General features: G+C 47.8%; 1 protein-coding gene across 13 annotated transcripts in view; it reads right to left on the bottom strand.

Moving 5' to 3' along the window:
• The window catches only part of TRIM9 (tripartite motif containing 9), a 66,496-nt gene extending 42,994 nt beyond the window's left edge, over positions 1-23,502 (bottom strand). For 12 of the 13 annotated variants that reach the window (XM_040410933.1, XM_040410930.1, XM_040410924.1 and 9 more), the window contains exon 1: positions 22,672-23,502. In XM_040410933.1, the coding sequence (XP_040266867.1) occupies positions 22,672-23,502 (831 nt within the window). The remainder of the gene's footprint in view (positions 1-22,671) is intronic. The other variant, XM_040410927.1, reaches the window with a different exon arrangement.
• Positions 23,503-23,750: the final 248 nt, after the last annotated feature.

Genomic DNA, 23,750 nt, shown 5'->3' on the forward strand with positions numbered 1-23,750 from the left:
CTCCATTCATTCTCTATGGGACAGCTGGAGACTCCTGAGCTCTGTGGAGGAACTGGATCTGTTTTCTGGATTGGCGGGGGGGGGGGGGTCCCCAGCAGTTGGACCCCGACCAATCTGTTAGTTACCCCCTATCAAGGCACATCCGCAGTCACTACTGAATCTGAATGGTGACAATTTCCCCCAATCTGACCAGCGTATTGGTAATTAAATGGACATACACTACAAAAATCTGCAATGATGGGCGTGATCTTCTCACTATATGTATATTTTGGGCGTTCACGGTTGCTACCTCTAAGTATAAGGTTCCACAAAGTGATGACTTTGTTAAACTGATGGTTATTCCGCTGTACGACAACTACTGTGCGCCTGAAAGTTACTGTACAGTCCGAGCCTAATCCAAAAACTTCCACCAATCATAAATCATTTTAGGTGATATTAAAGGGGCACTCCAGAAAAACTGCACAGTGTGATGCCTAGTGCAGAGAGTGAGGGGCGGAGCATGACACATGTATTCAAAGTACACCAGCTCCGTCCTGAGCTAGGTACAGTAACACAATGTACCAGTTTTACGTGATGTGTTCGCGTAAATCAGTCCACCCTCCAGCGACTTTATCAGGCGTGAATGTTTTATTTGCAGTGACTGTATTCCCCTTGATCATGGTGCGTCTCATCTCTTCCTACCCCACGAAGCAGGACGCCCACCACCACACACGTGTCCCCAGTAATGGGACTCGTCGTGCCTCCAGGTGGTGAGGGAATCAGAGCGGGATGCATTTCTTTCGAGATTTCCTGCCTGAAACCAACAGCCAGTCACACTGACCCGGATCCTCTGAACGGCAAGGGAATATAATGCCGGCTGATTGGGGATTTGACTTCCTTCAGCTTGGCGGCTGCAATGTAACAGCCAATGCAGACTAAGGCTACTTTCACACCTGCGTTTAGGTGCGGATCCGTCTGGTATCGGCACAGACGGATCCGCACTTATAATGCAAGCGCTTGTATCCGTTCAGAACGGATCCGTCTGCATTATTCTGTCCAAAAAAAGTCTAAGTCAAACGGATCCGTCCTGACTTACATTGAAAGTCATTGGGGGACGGATCCGTTTACAATTGCACCATATTGTGGCAACGTCAAACGGATACGTCCTGACTTACATTGAAAGTGTCACGGGGTTCCGAAGGTGCACTCGGTCTCCCATTGCCCGCAGACCTGTTGCTTAGCTTTGGGAATGAGGATCTGTGTTTGACCTCATTCCCAGGGCGGCTTTACTAGCTGGGTGGCTTCCTGCTCCTAGTCTGCCTTGAGCGCCGAGCTGATCACTCGGTGCTCGACTGGTTGGTCTGTCGGTCATGTGACGCTGGCCACGTCACATGACCCTCACTCCCCACTATAAATACAGGCAGCCTGCTGGCTACAGGTTGCCTGTTCATTTCTAGGTTCCTGCCTATTTGTTGGACTGCTGAATACTTACCTGATCCTGTTCCCTGACCATCCTTCTGCCTGCTCCTCCTGTACTGCGCATCCGTCCTGGTATTGTGACCTCGGCTCCCACCTGACTACTCTCTTAGGACTCCTCTTGTACTTCACTGCTCTCCTGGTATTTGAACCCGGCTTCTCCTGACCATTCTTTGCTTAATCCTTTGTACTGCGTAGCTCTCTTGGTTCTGACCTGGTCCGTTCATGTTCCGTATTTTGTCTTGTCTGTCTTCCCTGCACATATCCTAAGTTTGGGACTGTCGTCCAGTTGTCCCCTGTCATCAGGACTCGTGAGGCAAGTAGGCAGGGCCAGGGGTGAGGGTGGAGCGCAGTGGTCACTATCCTTCCCCCTGTGTGTGTGTGTGTGTGTGTGGACGTGACCGTTACAGAAAGTCAATGGGGGACGGATCCGTTTACAATTGCACCATATTGTGTCAATGTAAACTGATCCGTCCCCATTGACTTACATTGTAAGTCAGGACGGATCCGTTTGGATCCGCATCGCCAGGCGGACACCAAAACGCTGCAAGCAGCCTCCAGAGCGGAATGGAGCCAAACTGATACATTCTGAACGGATCCTTATCCATTCAGAATGCATTGGGGCTAAACTGATCCGTTTGGGGCCGCTTGTGAGAGCCCTGAAACGGATCTCACAGGCGGACCCAGAAACGGCAGTGTGAAAGTAGCCTAATCTGCACCGGGTCTGGTAGTGCGTGCAGTATGGTTACACCTACTACACCTTAAAGTGAATCTCTACCTTTTAATACCATGACATTTTTAAGTCCGACATTTTATGCTGATTAACTTTTTAATATATCTTTATGGTGCTCAGAGCTTAATTTTTCCGATACATAGCATCAAATCCGCTGCATACTGATACATTTCTGGTTATCATCAGCCACCACTAGAGGGAGCTTAAGAGCTTGCTGCAATAGACTTCAAAGCTCACCATATGCTACAAGATAATTCATCTGTCATCTGCAAATTATCCGTCATCAGAAGTGTTGGCATTTTGCGTTTTAATGCTCACACTTAGGCCCCTGAAGAGACGAGCGGGTGTCACGTTGTGGACTCGCAGCGCAGCCCCCGGCCTGAACTTCCAGCACTGCCGGGGTCACACAGCATTACATTGATTTATGTTGCTATGCAACCCTTAGAGTTCTGGAATGTATTGGATAACACTGACAGCATTATGTCAGTGTTATCCAATACATTCCAGGCCTCTAAGGGTTACATAGCATTATAAATCAAAATAATGCCATGTGACCCTGGCAGTGCTGGAAGTTCAGGCCGGGGGCTGCGCTGAGAGCCTGCAGTGTGACACCCGCTCGTCTGAAAGAGGCCTTAGGGCTGTTTCACACATGAAAACAAAAAACGGATGTGCCATATGGAGCTGTTTTGTAATTTTTTCTATATTTTTTTTTTTTTGTATCTTAATTCAGTTTTCTGCATTGTGTGCTTTTTGCAATCTATTGACTTCTATAGGCTAAAAAAGATACAAAAAAAAATAAAATCAAAAAATAACCCCATGAGCACAAGAAACATGTATAAAACACATTCAATGTATTGGCAACTTTCTTTCAATGAAAATTACATTTGAGAATTAAAACAGGTCTGTATACTGCAAGTGTGAACGAGCTCTTGCTTATATGGGCAAACAGGTATGCAGTTCCTGGCATGTGATTGGCATGTTGTCCGCCCTTGTCTCATCTCGGTGACTGACGGCAAATTGCTCCCCAAATCTGCGTTTGGTGACAGCTATGAAGTTACAGAGCTCAATGCCCCTCTGCTGCGAAATGAGGTACATACGAGAGCGCCGCTGAGCTGCATTCTGAATACACAGCGTGACACAAGCATCAAGAGCGGCTGGTGGGATGCGACAATGTGCGCTGAATCAGCCTGCAGAGGACCAGGAGATGAGAGCCGACTCAATAGGGTACAGCTGATGTCTAGAACAATATCACAGGGTTAAGACATGGGCACAAAGCCGAGGGGGAGGGCGGGACGGGGGGAAATTGCATGAAGGAAGCTGTAGGGCTCCTCTCTTAGGTTCACGTTGCTAGGGTACAGGAATGAAGAGGAGGACGTCTCATCGCCATCTGCTGCATTCAGTAAGCCCTATAAACAATCTGGAAAGTTGTAGACTCTTGGAAAGTCTTCAGACAATTACAAGATCTGTAAACAGTCAAATTCATGCCAACAGTAAAAGTCACAAAACATAATATATTACAAAATGTTTTAATTTAACTGGAAATTAAAATAACATGGAAGTAATTAATATAATACTGTTCCTATCTACAATAATATAACTACTATAATACTGCTCCTATGTACAAGAATATAACTACTATAATACTGTTCCTATGTACAAGAATATAACTACTATAATACTGCTCCTATGTACAAGAATATAACTGCTATAATACTGCCTCCTATGTACAAGAATATAACTACTATAATACTGCTTCTATGTACAGGAATATAACTACTATAATACTGCCTCCTATGTACAAGAATATAACTACTATAATACTGCCTCCTATGTACAAGAATATAACTACTATAATACTGCTCCTATGTACAAGAATATAACTACTATAATACTGCTTCTATGTACAGGAATATAACTACTATAATACTGCCTCCTATGTACAAGAATATAACTACTATAATACTGCTCCTATGTACAAGAATATAACTACTATAATACTGCCTCCTATGTATAAGAATATAACTACTATAATACTGCCCTCTATGTACAAGAATATAACTACTATAATACTGCCTCCTATGTACAAGAATATAACTACTATAATACTGCTCCTATGTACAAGAATATAACTACTATAATACTGCTCCTATGTACAAGAATATAACTACTATAATACTGCTCCTATGTACAAGAATATAACTACTATAATACTGCCTCCTATGTACAAGAATATAACTACTATAATACTGCATCCTATGTACAGGAATATAACTACTATAATACTGCTCCTATGTACAAGAATATAACTACTATAATACTGCCTCCTATATACAAGAATATAACTACTATAATACTGCCTCCTATGTACAAGAATATAACTACTATAATACTGCTCCTATGTACAAGAATATAACTACTATTATACTGCTCCTATGTACAAGAATATAACTACTATAATACTGCTCCTATGTACAAGAATATAACTACTATAATACTGCTCCTATGTACAAGAATATAACTACTATAATACTGCTCCTATGTACAAGAATATACCTACTATAATACTGCTCCTATGTACAAGAATATAACTACTATTATACTGCTCCTATGTACAAGAATATAACAACTATAATACTGCTCCTATGTACAAGAAGATAACTACTATAATACTGCTCCTATGTACAAGAATATACATACTATAATACTGCTCCTATGTACAAGAAGATAACTACTATAATACTGCTCCTATGTACAAGAAGATAACTACTATAATACTGCTCCTATGTACAAGAATATACCTACTATAATACTGCTCCTATGTACAAGAATATAACTACTATAATACTGCTCCTATGTACAAGAATATAACTACTATAATACTGCTCCTATGTACAAGAATATAACTACTATAATACTGCTCCTATGTACAAGAATATAACTACTATAATACTGCTCCTATGTATAGGAATATAACTGCTATAATACTGCTCCTATGTACAAGAATATAACTACTATAATACTGCTGCTATGTACAAGAATATAACTACTATAATACTGCTCCTATGTACAGGAATATAACTACTATAATACTGCTCCTATGTACAAGAATATAACTACTATAATACTGCTCCTATGTACAAGAATATAACTACTATAATACTGCCTCCTATGTACAAGAATATAACTATTATAATACTGCTCCTATGTACAAGAATATACCTACTATAATACTGCTCCTATGTACAGGAATATAACTACTATAATACTGCTCCTATGTACAGGAATATAACTACTATAATACTGCCTCCTATGTACAAGAATAAGTTTACCGAGTTCCTGCCTGACTTATTTTGCTCACCGTCTGCTGTCCTAACCTTTGCTTGTTCACTGTTTTGCCTGATTGTCGCCTTCCTCGACCTTAGACCTTTTTTGGATATGCACGAACCACGCTTTACCCTCGGTTTCTTTCCTGACTATGAGTATTGCCTGATCACTTTGGTGCTTTGCCTGACCCCGTGGATCGGCAGTCAACTACTCCAGGAGGTAGCGGCCTGGTTATTCCCCTGCAGTGAAGTCTAGATACCTGTACAGGGGTTCAAAGGGTGAATAGCAGGAAACTGCCAGAACAACGCCCTTAGTTTTAGCCCAAAGTCAGTCGGCACAGTGAGTCCACACCCACTGCCTTTTACATTGGCACAGTTTAGGTCGGTATGTAGGTGCTCCGACACTGGTAAATGTGGGCCAGTTCCTTCCTATCCACACGTTGTGTCCGGTACTGCGGTGCGAATACGTCAATGGTGCTGAGCTGCAATACCAGGCACGGCATATGACTGATAGTCCAGAGAGCGGTGGAACCCCGCTTATTGGAAATAACTGATGGAGGAGGAGAAGGTGTCCGTGCCGAGAGTGCCTGCTCTGGAGCTCAATAATACAGCCCCACCCACGCTTCTCCATATTGAAATCAATGAGCTTCCACTGGGTCTATTAGGCTTAGAGTTGAGCTGGATTTGGCTCAGGACTCTAGGTAATGGGTGGGGGGGGAGTCATAACCAGGCAATCCGGCAGTAACAGCCTCCGTCCATCAATCTAATGGCTGCATCAATGAGGCTTTGGATGCAGGAACATAAAGCGTATAAATGTCCGATGCATGTGCGGCTCTGGATCCTGATCAGTGCCGGGTGGGGGATGGGCTCATCTATCTTAACGCGCCATTTGCTGACCCTGGAGAATGGAATTGCTTTATTTGTGAACCTGATCGGGTGTTCAGCCGTCCGTCTGCATCTACATCATTTCTGCCCCGATTCCCTCACACAGCAGACACGGCCTCTATGGAGCTTGATGAGCCTCCGTGGCTGCGGTCCCGCTGCTCACACTCCTGTTCCTAAATGACTCGCCCCCGGGCCGGCACAGTGACCTCATTCACAATCAGTGATATCAGAGGCGCCGCTCACTGATGTTTCTCTAGGTAAAATGGATACAAGGGCATATGTTCCCCTTCACTATGGGGTCAGCCATTTTGTAGGCAGGGCTTATGTAAAACAAAGGGCACGCCTACCGCCAAAAGGCACCTACCTATAATTTGTATAAAATATTAAAGGGCATGTGTCGGCAGATTTGTACCTATGACACTGGCTGACCTGTTACATGTGCGCTTGTAACAGGTTAGTTTTAAGATATGCAAATGAACCTCTAGGAACAACGGGGGCGTTACCGTTACACCTAGAGGCTCTGCTCTCTCTGCAACTGCTGTGCCCCCCGGACTTTGATTGACAGGACCAGGCAGTGTTAACATGATGTCTCCTGGCCCTGACTTATCCTAAAGTCAATCACAGTGCAAAGGGCGCGGCAGTTGCAGAGAGAGCAGAGCCTCTAGGTGCAACGGTAACGCCCCTTTTGCTCCTAGAGGCTCATTTGCATATATTAAAATCTTTCCATTATACCGCATTTCTGTGTAGGCTTCACTACTGGTTTTGGCTCACAATTAGGGCTCATGTACATGACCGTGCTTTTTTTTTTTGCAAAAAACGGATGCCGCCCGTGTGCCTTCTGCAATTTGCGGAACGGAATAGGAGGCCCATTTTAGAAATGCCTATTCTTGTCCGCAAAACGTCAATTTTTGCGGGGCCACGGAACGGAGCAACGGATGCGGACAGTACACAGAGTCTTTTGCGGACCCATTGAAATGAATGGTTCCGTATACGGAATCAAAATACGGCCCGTATACGCAACGCAAAAAACGTTTGTGTGCTTGAGCCCTAACTGACAGAAATAACTGATCAAATAACTGAACTGTATTTTACTCCAGAGCTGCACTCACTATTCTGCTGGTGCAGTCACTTTGTACATACGGTACATTACATTACTTATCCTGTACTGATACTGAGTTACATCCTGTATTATACTCCAGAGCTGCACTCACTATTCTGCTGGTGGAGTCACTGTGTACATACATTACTTATCCTGTACTGATCCTGAGTTACATCCTGTATTATACTCCAGAGCTGCGCTCACTATTCTGCTGGTGCAGTCACTGTGTACATACATTACTTATCCTGTACTGATCCTGAGTTACATCCTGTATTATACTCCAGAGCTGCGCTCACTATTCTGCTGGTGCAGTCACTGTGTACATACATTACTTATCCTCTACTGATCCTTAGTTACATCCTGTATTATACTCCAGAGCTGCACTCACTATTCTGCTGGTGCAGTCACTGTGTACATACATACATTACTTATCCTGTACTGATCCTGAGTTACATCCTGTATTATACTCCAGAGCTGCACTCACTATTCTGCTGGTGCAGTCACTGTGTACACACATTACTTATCCTGTACTGATCCTGAGTTACATCCTGTATTATACTCCAGAGCTGCACTCACTATTCTGCTGGTGCAGTCACTGTGTACATACATTACATTACTTATCCTGTACTGATCCTGAGTTACATCCTGTATTATACTCCAGAGCTGCACTCACTATTCTGCTGGTGCAGTCACTGTGTACATACATTACATTACTTATCCTGTACTGATCCTGAGTTACATCCTGTATTATACTCCAGAGCTGCACTCACTATTCTGCTGGTGCAGTCACTGTGTACATACATTACATTACTTATCCTGTACTGATTCTGAGTTACATCCTGTATTATACTCCAGAGCTGCACTCACTATTCTGCTGGTGCAGTCACTGTGTACATACATTACATTACTTATCCTGTACTGATTCTGAGTTACATTCTGTATTATACTCCAGAATTGCACTCACTATTCTGCTGGTGCAGTCACTGTGTACACACATTACTTATCCTGTACTGATCCTGAGTTACATCCTGTATTATACTCCAGAGCTGCACTCACTATTCTGCTGGTGCAGTCACTGTGTACATACATTACATTACTTATCCTGTACTGATCCTGAGTTACATCCTGTATTATACTCCAGAGCTGCACTCACTATTCTGCTGGTGCAGTCACTGTGTACATACATTACTTATCCTGTACTGATCCTGAGTTACATGCTGTATTATACTCCAGAGCTGCACTCACTATTCTGCTGGTGCAGTCACTGTGGACATACATTACTTATCCTGTACTGATCCTGAGTTACATCCTGTATTATCCTCCAGAGCTGCACTCACTATTCTGCTGGTGGAGTCACTCTGTACATACATTACTTATCCTGTACTGATCCTGTGTTACATCCTGTATTATACCCCAGAGCTGCACTCACTATTATGCTGGTGCAGTCACTGTCTACATACATTACTTATCCTGTACTGATCTTGAGTTACATCCTGTATTATACTCCAGAGCTGCACTCACTATTCTGCTGGTGCAGTCACTGTGTACATACATTACTTATCCTGTACTGATCCTGTGTTACATCCTGTATTATACCCCAGAGCTGCACTCACTATTCTGCTGGTGGAGTCACTGTGTACATACATTACTTATCCTGTACTGATCTTGAGTTACATCCTGTATTATACTCCAGAGCTGCACTCACTATTCTGCTGGTGCAGTCACTGTCTACATACATTACTTATCCTGTACTGATCCTGAGTTACATCATGTATTATACTCCAGAGCTGCACTCACTATTCTGCTGGTGGAGTCACTGTGTACATACATTACTTATCCTGTACTGATCCTGAGTTACATCCTGTATTATACTCCAGAGCTGCACTCACTATTCTGCTGGTGCAGTCACTGTGTACATACATTACTTTTCCTGTACTGATCCTGAGGTACATCCTGTATTATACTCCAGAGCTGCACTCACTATTCTGCTGGTGCAGTCACTGTGTACATACATTACTTATCCTGTACTGATCCTGAGTTACATCCTGTATTATACTCCAGAGCTGCACTCACTATTCTGCTGGTGCAGTCACTGTGTACATACATTACATTACTTATCCTGTACTGATCCTGAGTTACATCCTGTATTATACTCCAGAGCTGCACTCACTATTCTGCTGGTGCAGTCACTGTGTACATACATTACATTACTTATCCTGTACTGATTCTGAGTTACATCCTGTATTATACTCCAGAGCTGCACTCACTATTCTGCTGGTGCAGTCACTGTGTACACACATTACTTATCCTGTACTGATCCTGAGTTTTACAGCAAGACACGGAGGCTTCATATTGCTTTCTCCTTCTTTACTTTTCCACCAATAGCAGCAAAGGAGAAATTTACATAATCATAACAATAAAGGCCCCTCCCCTGACAGATCCTATAATAAGCAGTGTCCTCTTCAGTAACTTCCTCTTTCTTTGCTGCTTCCACCAAGATAAGTAACATCTATTTCAGTATATTTTTGTGGCATGATTGCTGTGATTTAAGGGTTAAGCTCGGAGCTTCTGCTTGCTCAGACTGCTGTATGTCAGACTGTGTCTCTTAATTGAGTTTATTCCCCTTATATATATTTGTATATTGTTTCTAGGCCTTCATATCTTATGGATTCATTCTAGGCCCCTTTCCCTTGCTTGGGGGTTCTCCCTTTTTCTTATTGTTACCAGTTTTGTTTTTCCCTGTATTATTTTCCGTTTGCGATTTTGTGGCTTCCGATTCCCACCCTTATTCTGTCCGTTACCTGCGGCCCGCTCCGACGTCCGGAGGTGTTCCTCCACTCTTTTCTCTCTTCTCCTTGGTGCCCCGTTCACCATCTCTCTCCGGCGCCGGCTCTGCTTATTTCCCGCGGGTCGTGAGATCTCGGCGGCCATTTTGGGAGCTCCCGCACGTGTTCTCGCGGGATTTCGGCACTGCATCTACACCAGACGGTCTCGGCTCCTTCTCTGCGGCTCCTGGGGTGATTAACCCCTCGTTTTGGTTAGTTGGGGGGTTGTTAGGCTAGCACTTGCCAGTTTAGCTCCCCCTTAGGTTACCTGCAGCTGTAGACCTGATTTATTATTTATCATTATTATCTGAATAGACCTAGCATGTCATCCGACCGATCCCCATCTGGGCCTACCCCTCCTCCATCTGGGGAGCCCAGAAGGTCTGAGATGAATGCACAGGCCCTGGAGTTGCAGCGCTCAGTCTCCAGCGCAATAATTGAAGCTATGGGATCCATGTCATCCATGATATCCCAGACCATCTCCCAGGCTTTGTCTGCCCATGCCCCTGGCCCCTCTAGTCAGACGCCTGCTATACCTCATCCGCAGCCTGCCGTTTATGATACTCCTAATATACAGGAGAACCTGACTGGTGTGATTTCAGCCACCCATGATAGCGTGCATAGATCACGCAAAAGAGCCTTACCGCGCCAGGCAGAAAGGGCGCGCACGTGGAAATCCCTCTGGCACCCCCTTATTCGACCCTGATGCCCTCCACCACCCTAGGTCAGCGGAGTGGCATGAATAGCTGTGAGCGATTATTTAGAGCATTGGGTGCGCCGTCCTCTTAGCAAAGAGGCGCGCAGCAAGCTCCGATCTGAGTGCCCCAGACCATTGATCCCCAACAAGGTCTGTGAAACGCCGGCAGTTGATCCCAAGATTACACAGTTCTTGGCGAAATCCGTCTGGAACCCCCGTAAGGGGTTGGATTCGGCAATTAAGAGCTGCCAGGACAAGCTCCTTGACATTTTTGGCCCCCTTGCCAAAATTTTTGAAATGGCCGAATCGGCCAGAGCGGACGGCTCTCCGATAGATCCGGAGGAGCTTACTGGCTGGATACAGAGAGCCATTTGTATTGCGGGCAGCACCAACTCCTCCCTGGCCATTGAACGGCGTAAAGTTATACTATTCAAAATAGATCCTAAATTGGCCAACCTGGCACTTACTGAGGCAGGGAAGGATGCACAGGGTCTGCTTTTCGGGGATTCCTTTATCAAGGACCTCAGCAGATATGTGGGAGCATTTACTGCCCTGGACAAGGCCCAGTCCTCTATGCGTAGGGTTTTTCAGGGACGGGTCTCCACTAGGGCCGGCAGTAGTAGGGGCCGTCTGTCCGGCCGTTCAAGTTTCCAGGCCCGCAACTCGGGCAGAGGCTTCTTCACCCAAAGACCACCCTTCCAGGACCAAAGGAATCCTCCTCCATTCTTCCCGGCCAGAGGCGGCCAATGGAGTTCAAGGTCCGTTAGAAGGAATCCGAATTTCCGAAAATCCTTCGGTAAGTCTTTCCCCAGTGGGGACTTCTTTGGTTCCTTGTGTCGGGGGCAGACTCCGTCTTTGTTCCCACGTTTGGTCCAGCATTACATCAGACCCATGGGTGCTGACCACTGTGCAGGGGTTCCACCAAATCTTATCCCTTCACCCCCACCACTTCCTCTGGCGCGACCAGCCAGGGAGCTCGTGGATTTAGAACTGTATTCCCTTTTTCAAAAAAGGGCGATAGAAAGGGCCCCTCATACTCAAGGGGGTGTACTCAGCAACATTTTTCTAGTGCAGAAAAAGGGTGGACAAATGCGTCCGGTGATAAATCTCTGTGCCCTGAACTCTGTGGTACGATATCGCCACTTCAAGATGGAGGGAATTCACCTCCTTCGGGACTTGCTGATTCCGGGGGACTGGATGGTGAATCTGGACCTCAAAGATGCCCATCTGACGGTCCCAATTGCCTCCTCGTCCAGGGATCTCCTGCGTTTCCTGTGGAGGGGCAAAGTGTGGCGCTTCACTTGCCTTCCGTTCGGCCTTTCTTCGGCGCCTTGGTGCTTTACCAAGCTTCTGCGCCCGGTCATGGCCGGGTTACGGAGTCGGGGTGTGCGTCTAGTCATCTATCTAGACGACATCCTCATTATGCATCAATGTCAGTCGACGCTGCTACAACAGCTTCAGTGGACCTCGAACCTCCTTACGGCTCTTGGCTTTCTGCTGAACCCCGAGAAGTCCTGCCTCACGCCGTCTCGTCGGATGGAGTTCCTGGGCTTCACGGTGGACTCTGTTGCGGAATCTCTCAGTCTTCCGTCAGAGAAGTTGCGGACGATACGCAAGGAGTTGAGACATGCTCTCTCAGCTACCTCCCTATCCCTACGCCACCTGGCTCGCATCATTGGCCTGCTGGCCTCCTCTATCCAGGCGGTGTTCCCCGCTCCTCTCCATTATCGGGCCCTACAGCGCCTGAAGATCGCCCACCTTCGTGCCGGGGCCTCGTTCGCGGACGCGGTGGTTCTGGACCAGGAAGCGCGGGAGGAACTTCGTTGGTGGATATGCAACTTGGAAGCCTGGAACGGCAGAGCAATCTTCGGATTTCAACCAGAATTCACGGTGGAGTCGGACGCGAGTCTCCAAGGCTGGGGTGCCCACTGCAAGGGTATTTCCACAAGGGGGTCGATGGTCGGAGGCCGAGACCCAACTTCACATCAACGCTCTGGAACTCCTGGCGGGCTCGTTTGCCATCCGGAGTTTTACCAATGGCATCGCACACGCATGCATCCGATTACGCATGGACAATGTGTCAGCGGTCCGCTATGTCAATCACCTGGGAGGCACCCAATCGGCTACCTTAGCCCGACTCGCGAAAGAGTTCTGGTCCTACTGTCTTTCCAGGGACATCATGATACAAGCGGAGTACCTTCCGGGTCTACACAACTACCGAGCGGATCGGAGTTCCAGATGCTTCACGGACGGCAGCGACTGGAGGCTCGCACCGGAGATGTTCTCCACGATCTCGGACACCTGGGGTCCTTGCGCCATAGACCTCTTTGCGTCACGGCTCAATACTCACCTGCCCAGGTTCTTCAGCTGGCGCCCGGATCCGTAGGCGGAGGCGGTGGACGCGTTTCTTCAGGACTGGTCGTCAGCCCTACATTACGCGTTTCCACCTTTTGCCATGATCCCGAGAATGTTGCTACAGACTTGTCGTCAGGATGCGGAATTGGTGGTGGTGATCCCCTTCTGGGGGACTCAAGCCTGGTACCCGATCCTCCTGGAACTCCTGGTGGATGTACCTCTCCTCCTTCCGGATCGGACGGATCTCCTCCAGGACCCTCTGGGTGCTCCACATCCCCTGCTGGTCGACGGATCCCTTCAACTTCTGGCGTGCAGAATCTCAGGACTCCCGGAGAGGTCGAGGGAATTTCGAAGGCAACTAGACGCCTCCTGGACAACGCTTGGGCTCCCGGCACCCGAAAGTCTTACCGGGCAGCTTGGGGATCTTGGGTTAGCTGGTGCGTGGAACGGGACCTGGATCCCGTTTCGGCGCCTGTGACCCATTTATTACAATTCCTTACGTCTCTTTTTGAAGCAGGAAAAGCTTATCGGACCATTAATTTGTTCCGTTCAGCGATTTCTTCTACTCATCAGGGTTTTGATGGTGTTCCGGCGGGTCAACACCCTTCGGTGTCACGCCTACTACGTGGCTCACGCTTGGCTCGGCCTCGCTTCACCACTACGTGGGATGTTTCCCTGGTCCTTTCTTTCCTCTCTGCGTGGCCTGAAAACGCGGCTCTTTCCCTCCGTCAGATTTCAGCCAAGTTGCTGACCCTCTTTTGCCTGATTTCCTGTAAGAGGGTTTCCGATGTCAGGGCTCTGGATCATGATGCGAGGTCCTTTACTCCCGAGGGCGTCACATTTAACATTACGCGGCGCACCAAGACCAATATTCGGTCTGTGTCTTATCCCTGTTTCCCGTCTTCTCCGGCGCTCTGTCCGGTAGCCTGCTTGCGGGAATATGAGTTGCGCACTCGGACTCACCGCTCTGCGGACATCCCACAACTGTTCCTCTCTATTCGCCATCCTTTTGGCCCGGTGACTAGTCCCACTTTGGCGCGTTGGATGAAGTGGGTCATGTCCCTTTCTGGGATTGATATGGCGGTCTTTACCGCTCACTCGGCCAGGGGCGCGGCTGCCACTGCCCTGGCTGTTTCGGGGGCTCGGTTGGAGGACATTCTGCGTCTGGCTGACTGGTCTAGGGCCACGACGTTTAGAGAATTTTATTTTCGTCCGCCCCCTCATGTTTTTTCATCTATTATTGATCAGCTTTGAACTTGCAATATGAAGCCTCCGTGTCTTGCTGTAAAACTAAATGATTTTCCTATTCCATGACGTAAAGTCATAGTTTTATTAAAGACACGGAGGCGAGTATTGCCCGCCCTGGGTTTCTCCTGCCCGCCCTTTTACTGTGTGATTATTATTGGACTGTTTACATTGTCTTTTATTGTTATTTATTTATATTTATATTACTGAATATTTATGGTTCTGTTTATCAGCGACCTTACGGTGTACGACCGTTTCCAGGGTCGATCTTGTTCAGTTTCTGCCTGATCCTTACACTGGCTATATTATTTACTCTGTTTCAGGTTGAAGTTTCAACAGCGTATGGAATTCTACATTGTTCCAGGTTTCCTGAGGTGTTAGCCAAGTTGGCGTAAATTCTACAGTTTGATGGACCAGAATGGTTGTCGTTTTCGGGTCCAGTTCCAGTTTCCGGTTATGGTTCCAGTTACGGTTATGCGGTTGGCGTCGCGGATACAAAGAAAGAGGAAGTTACTGAAGAGGACACTGCTTATTATAGGATCTGTCAGGGGAGGGGCCTTTATTGTTATGATTATGTAAATTTCTCCTTTGCTGCTATTGGTGGAAAAGTAAAGAAGGAGAAAGCAATACTCGCCTCCGTGTCTTTAATAAAACTATGACTTTACGTCATGGAATAGGAAAATCATTTAGTTACATCCTGTATTATACTCCAGAGCTGCACTCACTATTCTGCTGGTGCAGTCACTGTGTACATACATTACATTACTTATCCTGTACTGATCCTGAGTTACATCCTGTATTATACTCCAGAGCTGCACTCACTATTCTGCTGGTGCAATCACTGTGGACATACATTACTTATCCTGTACTGATCCTGAGTTACATCCTGTATTATCCTCCAGAGCTGCACTCACTATTCTGCTGGTGGAGTCACTCTGTACATACATTACTTATCCTGTACTGATCCTGTGTTACATCCTGTATTATACCCCAGAGCTGCACTCACTATTCTGCTGGTGCAGTCACTGTCTACATACATTACTTATCCTGTACTGATCTTGAGTTACATCCTGTATTATACTCCAGAGCTGCACTCACTATTCTGCTGGTGCAGTCACTGTGTACATACATTACTTATCCTGTACTGATCCTGAGTTACATCATGTATTATACTCCAGAGCTGCACTCACTATTCTGCTGGTGGAGTCACTGTGTACATACATTACTTATCCTGTACTGATCCTGAGTTACATCCTGTATTATATTCCAGAGCTGCACTCACTATTCTGCTGGTGCAGTCACTGTCTACATACATTACTTTTCCTGTACTGATCCTGAGGTACATCCTGTATTATACTCCAGAGCTGCACTCACTATTCTGCTGGTGCAGTCACTGTGTACATACATTACTTATCCTGTACTGATCCTGAGTTACATCCTGTATTATACTCCAGAGCTGCACTCACTATTCTGCTGGTGGAGTCACTGTGTACATACATTACTTATCCTGTACTGATCCTGAGTTACATCCTGTATTATACTCCAGAGCTGCACTCACTATTCTGCTGGTGCAGTCACTGTCTACATACATTACTTTTCCTGTACTGATCCTGAGTTACATCCTGTATTATACTCCAGAGCTGCACTCACTATTCTGCTGGTGCAGTCACTGTGTACATACATTACTTATCCTGTACTGATCCTGAGTTATATCCTGTATTATACTCCAGAGCTGCACTCACTATTCTGCTGGTGTAGTCACTGTGTACATACATTACATTACTTATCCTGTACTGATTCTGAGTTACATCCTGTATTATACTCGAGAGCTGCACTCACTATTCTGCTGGTGCAGTCACTGTGTACATACATTACTTATCCTGAGTTACATCCTGTATTATACTCCAGAGCTGCACTCACTATTCTGCTGGTGCAGTCACTGTGTACATACATTACTTATCTTGTACTGATCCTGAGTAACATCTTGTATTAGGATGTAATACAGGGATCTCCCTGAGGAAGGTATTCGTCAGTTCCGAAACACGTCGGAGGAAATTGTGGTCCACGGAGGCACACGTACCCAGTGTGACGTCACACGAAGTCTCGCTCCCTAGGATTACCAGCGTGGTTTCCCTCGCGCACATGTGTCACCGCCCGGGACCGCACGCGCTAGCAGAGGAAACTGAAGATTGAAGACTCGCTACCATCCTTGTGAAGTTTGCATTCTCTGCAACATCACATTATCACATAGCACCAGAAAGTCAGCGCGGGTCTAGTTAGTTATTTCACATTGATCAGGGGTTCGGGCAATTAGCCCCCTCTAGACTGGCAGCGACGCACTCCACGGAGTGTCATTTAGTGCAATCTCTCTCTTCTCCTCTACAACGGCAGCGGGGGCATCATCAAATCTCTAGATATGTTACGAATTTCTGCTTTGCAGCCTGCAGAGTTGTGAATGCAGCTCTGAAGTATAACCTACCTAAAAAAATCAATGTTATAGAAGGAATTCATTGGTTGGAGGAAACAAGGGATAAAGGGTGGAAGTATCTGTACAGCCAAACATCAAGGTTGGACCTCTAATGAGATTAATGAGTTTAGACCTCTAGTGAAGTAAGTTAGGTTGGTGAGGTTAGACCTCTAGTGAGGCTACTGAAATTGGACTTCTGGTGAGGTAGGTAAAGCTGGACATCTAGTGAGGTTAGTGAAGCTGAACCTCCAGTCAGTTTGGAGACGTTTGACCCCTACTGAGGTTATTGAAGTGGAACCCATAGTGAGATAAATGAGTGTAGACCTTTAGTGAGGTTGGACCTGTTGTGAGATTAATGAGGTTAGATCTCTAACGGTAAGAACTCTAGTAAGATTAGTGAGGTTGCCCTGGACATTATCATGGAAACAAGATAGATCCTTCCAGAAACTGTTGCCAAAAACTGAGGCCTCATTCAGATTTCCATGTCCATCCATGTTTCATCAATGACGATGTTTGTGAAGAATCCGTGTTTGTTCGATTCTCCGTTTTTTCCCTCTGTGTTTCATCCCTATTCCACAGTCAGTTCTCAGCTAAAAATTTATTTCTGAAAGCATCTTCTACCAATGGTCTGTGAAACACTGACAGAATACGGATGCCATTTGTGTGGTGTCAGTGGTTTTCACGGACACGCAGACTTCAGTGGGCGTGTTCAGTCCACAAGTAGTGCATGTCTCCGTGATTTTTCCACTAACCCACAGTCAGCAAAAAACCACTGAAGTGTGAGTAGACAAATTAAAATCACTGGGTATTTGTGCTGTCTGTGGAAAATGCAGATACCACACGTCCATGAAAAACGGAAATGTGAACAAGGCCTTAGATGTTCCGATTTCTCGACAGTGTAACACCGAAATTTTGCTGGCTCAAACCAACAGCCCGAGATGATTCTTCTTCCTCTAAAGTCTACAGATGGCACCCAACAAACCTAAGGGAATCATTCTAGTGAATATATGTTGGGTGGAGGAACAGTTGGAGTTCAGATAAGCCTAACCTTCCTTTGGTGTGGTCCACCATTGGTGGAGTTGCCCAAACTGATTGTAGTTCTCTCAAGTGTTGGAAATGAATGTAAAATTTGAAAGTTATACCTTGCCAACCCACGAAGGATCTTTGTACTCATTGCCTTCTTGGTTCATAGTGTCTAGGATTACAGGTTGTACTCTGCTTATTCCATGTTTGTCTTCCACTGAAATCTACAAGGATGATGTCGGATCTTGGATCAAGACTTAGTTAGGTTCTCAATACAATTACATGACCCTTGATCCTGAGATTCTGATGCCCTTACATGACCTGTCTACGGGGAACCAGTGCACCCATCACCATGCTGCAATGTAAACCAGTCTAATCTTGATCAGTACCTACCTCCATACTAACTTATTCAATCGGAGGAGAACGTGTGCTTATAACCACTTGGAAAAGTTGTCCTATCAGAACAAATCCGAACACTGTGCTGATCAAAGAGGAACAAGCTTCAATTGAGCAAAGTGAAATTCATGGACGGCCATGCAACAAGGTCTTCTCAGCTCTGACTAACAGAGGGGGTCTTTCTATAATGTCCCAAATGAAAGGTACTGTCCTGATGGAACTCCTTTAAAGTACCAGTAGATCGACATATAGGTTCTCCACAAGGCAACAACTTGACTCCTAAGTGTCCCAGTGAATGGCTAGGCATCAAATATGACAACCCAGGTCTGTATAGAGACCTTCTTGTGGGTCAAACTTCAGAGGCTAAACCACTGGGAGCCACAAACTTTGAGATACACTTCTTCGATTAAGCTCTCCCAGAGTCTGGACCATACCACTAATAATCCAGGGGAGTGGAAAGAACTTCCTAATTACAGTTTATGTCTGGTTTGGTTCATCCCTAGTTAGGTGTCAAGGCTCTTTGAAGGGGTCCTCAGGGATTTTGTAAATTAATGGCCTATACTCAGAGATTGACAGGGTCCAACTCCTGGCACGCCCGTCGATCTACTGTGCAAACATATCACATGACCTAGGAGCAGCTTAGTCCCATTCAAGTGAAAAGCGCCATTGCTGATCAGCCCTCACCGATCTGATATCGATGACCTGTCCTGAGGATGTAAATCCAGGAAACCCTATAATGGGTTGGGCACTGACTTACTGTGAAGTACCTACATGTGGCACTAGACAGAAAGTTTCTTCCTTCTGGAGGAGAGCTAATTTGCATAGTTCTCCCAGGAACCATTGCTGGATCTGCACCAGGAGAACCAGTACCTCCAAGAGGACATACTAACGAGAAATGACCCTGTCCTGGGAGAGTGAGCGTGTTCCTGGCTGACACTGTGGGGGGCTGATTAGTGGGTGCAATAGCGCCCTCTATGTCAGTGTGAAGAGGTCTTAGTGACAAGTCCCCTTTAAATACAGTGACAACACTTGTAGGACCCATGTTGCTGGGTTGTCACTGCTACCTCCATACAGTTACCTATGGGGAAGGAGAAACATACATGGGGCAATATATATTTTTTAATTGCCCCTCATTGGTAGGTGGGTGGAAGATACTACATAGGGCTCTCTCTATGTGCAATATGTCCTAGTCATTAGCCACAGAACTCTGCTACATCGCTCTGCACTGCGGTAACTCTGCAGGTGCCCCTCTAATATTTTTGGGTTACATACTGGACTCTGCTACACACCCCCAACCCTGTGCAACATCTCTGAGACAGCAGTGATAATCTATTAAAAATTACATTGTCTGCAGACAGATGTAGCAGGGCTGAGTGTGTTATTTCATTTTCTAAGAGCTCTACTGTTTGTGTGCTTTTTTAGCTGCAATTCCTACGTAACACCATGCTAAATAACAAACTCATCTCTGCTACTCTCTGTGCACAATAACACCTGACAATCTGACAGAGTGAATACTGGCAGCCATTAGGAGAAGTGCGATGCACTGCTGCAAGATATTATTGAGATGTAGCAGAGCTGAGATGGTCATACCTCACAAAAAATACTTGCAAATTCACTACTACAAACTCAGCTCTACTACATTGCATGTGTTACACTGTGTGCACTGCAAGCAACCAACTTGCCACAACGTAAAACGCAATTACTGACAACAAGACCGATCCAGAGCGACCCCCGGGGGGGCGGTGAATTTCAATTATCACCTAGAGATGTATTTCCCCGCAGCTCCAGGCAGGGCGGACAGCAGGACTGAATATCTGATAGGCTCTCGAGCACCCCCCGCAGCCACTGATCAGACGGGGCTTAGAGGGCGACCGGCTGATTCATGTGAGCGCTCTGTAATACGTTGTCCCCTTCCCCCGGCTGTGATTAAGGCGGCCATGGCACAGGATGACGGATGACAGCGCAGCGGCTGGTGTGAGGGGCTGCCCGCGCTGCGCTGGAGGGGCTGGGGATGTGTCAGCCATAGGGACAGTGACAGGGAGAGAGGAACACAGCGAATTAATCCTGTCACTCATCCAAATCCCGTATACTGGAGGCCAGATGTCACCCCCGATCCAGGAGAGAGTATACCGCCGGGAGTGTGCAGGAACGAGAACGAGTATACCGCCGGGAGCGCGCAGGAACGAGAACGAGTATACCGCCGGGAGCGCGCAGAGACGAGGGCGGCTGAGGTTATTACAGGACCTGTCCCTGTATACCCCCAATGGATAGACAGAAATAGAGATGGATAGATAGGTATGAGAGAGATATAGATAATAGATAGATGATAGGTAGATACTTCTGTAGGACTTCAGGTAAATCTACAGAATTAGGCTACTTTCACACTAGCGTTCGGAGCGGATCCGTCTGATGTTTCATCAGACGGATCCGCTCCGATAATGCAGACGTTCGCATCCGTTCAGAACGGATGCGTCTGCATTAAAACTTAGAAAATTTTCTAAGTGTGAAAGTAGCCTGAGCGGAGCCGTTCAGACTTTACATTGAAAGTCAATGGCGAACGGATCCGCTTGAAGATTGAGCCATATTGTGTCATCTTCAAGCGGATCCGTCCCCATTGACTTACATTGTAAGTGTGGACGGATCCGCTCGCCTCCGCACGGCCAGGCGGACACCAGAACACTGCAAGCAGCGTTCAGGTGTCCGCTCACTGAGCGGAGCGGAGGCTGAACGCTGGCAGGCGGATGCATTCTCAGTGGATCCGCCTCCACTGAGAATGCATTGGGGCCAGACGGATGCGTTCGGGGCCGCTCGTGAGCCCCTTCAAACGGTGCGCACGAGCGGACACCCGAACGCAGGTGTGAAAGTAGCCTTAGGAGGCGACACTCTGGGCTCTGCTACACCCGTCCCCTCACTATGCAGCACCCATTATTCATGCACACACCTCTGTTCCTCCCGTCAGTCCCGGGGTGCACGGTGTGGCGGTCGCGCAGTCGCTGACTGTACGGGATAAGATGCGGCTCCTGGGTTTCTCCATTGCTGCTCGGAGTGACTCTATCAGTGAATTGCTCACAGTGCACTTCCCTAATATCCGATTGATGAAGTCTTCTGGTGATAGATGATTACAGCGGCCTGGTATGTGGCTCATTATAATAGGCAGCCCACCCCCCTCCTTCACCCCTCACCCTGACACATTCCCCCCATCCCCCACCTTCCCATAGACTGGTAGAGAAGCTATGTGACTACAACACATGGGCCACTGATGCCAATGGCAGGCGAGCTGGCATCTCTACCGCCAGTCATGGCTGCAGTGCACTGACTGACCTAGTGGGATGCAGAGAGGGTCAGACTGGGGCGCCAAGCTGTTACTGCCCCATACCACCAGCCAAGGACATGAGGGGTGCAGGGGAGAAGGGTGGCATGGCCCACTGCAGAATCCTGAAACTAGAATGGCACAGAAATAGCATCAAGTGACTCAGGTTTTGCATCGGGCACAGGGCGTCATGCACCTCAAATCAACAGGTGGCCCCTGGAATAACCTGCCAGAACCCATGCCTCGTCAGATGCCACCCCAGTACCTGGCACGGCCTACACAACCTCATCAGATGCCACCTGACTCCTTGACATGATCAGCAGAATTTGTGCCTCATCAGTTGCAACCCCAGTCCCTGGCATGACTTGCACAACCTATGTCTCACCCGCTGCCACCCCTGTCCCTGTAATGATCAGCAGAAGCTATGCCTCCTCAGATACCACCCCAGTCCCTGGCATGACCTGCACAACTTATTCCGTATCAGATGCCACCACATTCCTGGCATGACCAGTACAACAGGTGCCTCCCCAGGCCATGGCATGACCAGCACAACCTATTCTTCATCAGATGCCACCCCTGTCCCTGGAATGATCAGCAGAAGCTATGCCTCCTCAGATACCACCCCAGTCCCTGGCATGACCTGCACAACTTATTCCGTATCAGATGCCACCACATTCCTGGCATGACCAGCACAACAGGTGCCTCCCCAGGCCATGGCATGACCAGCACAACCTATGCCTCATCAGATGCCACCCTATTCCCTGGCATGGCCTGCAGAAGCTATTCTTCGTCAGATGCCACCCCAGTCGCTGGCATGACCAGCAGCAGTACAGCACCCCAGCAATCTTGGCCCCTCACCTTGTGCAGCTTCCACATGGCCCCCAGCGCCTTGACCTCGTGGCTGCCGTGCTTGCCCTCCTCCAGGCACTGGTAGCACACCGGCATCTTGCACTGGACGCAGTACATGCTGTGGTTCTCCAGCTCGTGGTCGGTGCAGGTGGAGATCTTGCGGGGGCTCAGCCTCCGGCTCACCCTGCCCTGGGCCGGGGGCAGCAGCCGGTGCTTGGCCAGGGGCCCGCGGGGCGGGTGGCAGCGCAGGCGGCAGGGCTCGCAGTAGAAGACGTCGCACTGCTCGCACATCACCGTGGCCTCCTTGGGGCTCTTCTCGCACAGCTGGCACCTCAGGGCGGCCGCCTTGCTCTGCTGGTAGCGCTCGATCACCCCCTCCAGCACCCGGTTCTTAGCGAAGCCCCGCAGACCCCGCTCGTCCAGCAGGAGGGAGCGGTGGCACTGCGGGCAGGTCAGGCACTGGTTGCGGGCGGGAAGGGGAGGCAGCAGCGCCCCGGAGGAGTGATGGTGCGGCAGGTGGGGAGCGGGCATGCTCGGGGGGAACACCCGCACCCCGTTGGGGGATTTCTGGCAGGGGGTGGTGGGGGCGCTGGCGAAGCCTCCGTACGACCCGTAGCCGCTGTCTGCCTCGCTGTACAGACTCATCTTATCCAGGTCCAGGTAGTCGTAGTCGGACAGACCCGACGCCCGGCGGCTCTGCGGGGACTCCGAGTCCGGCGTCTGCACCAGGATGTTGCGGGCACAAGCCAGGCACAAGCTGTGGGAACATGGCAGGATAATAGGCTCCCGGTAGAAGGAGCCGCACACCGGACACTTCAGCTCCTCCTCCATCTCTTCCATACGTATCCGGTCCGACCGGTGCTGCAGCTGCAGCGACACTGCGGGGAGAAGCAGCCGGGGGGCGAAGGACACCCCCGAGCTGATCAGCTATTGGCTGGCTACCTTCCTGAGCTCTGCTCTCATTGGTTAGGTGCGGAAGAAGGGCGGGGCTAAAGGATGCTCGGCAGCATCAGCCTCCTCTTCAGGTAGGATTATTGGTTCAGCTCGTGTCAATCAGGGGCGTGGTTAAAGGATGCTCATCGTCAGTC

This window comes from Bufo bufo, chromosome 11, assembly GCF_905171765.1.
Source record: "Bufo bufo chromosome 11, aBufBuf1.1, whole genome shotgun sequence".
In the NCBI taxonomy this organism is placed as follows: domain Eukaryota; kingdom Metazoa; phylum Chordata; class Amphibia; order Anura; family Bufonidae; genus Bufo; species Bufo bufo.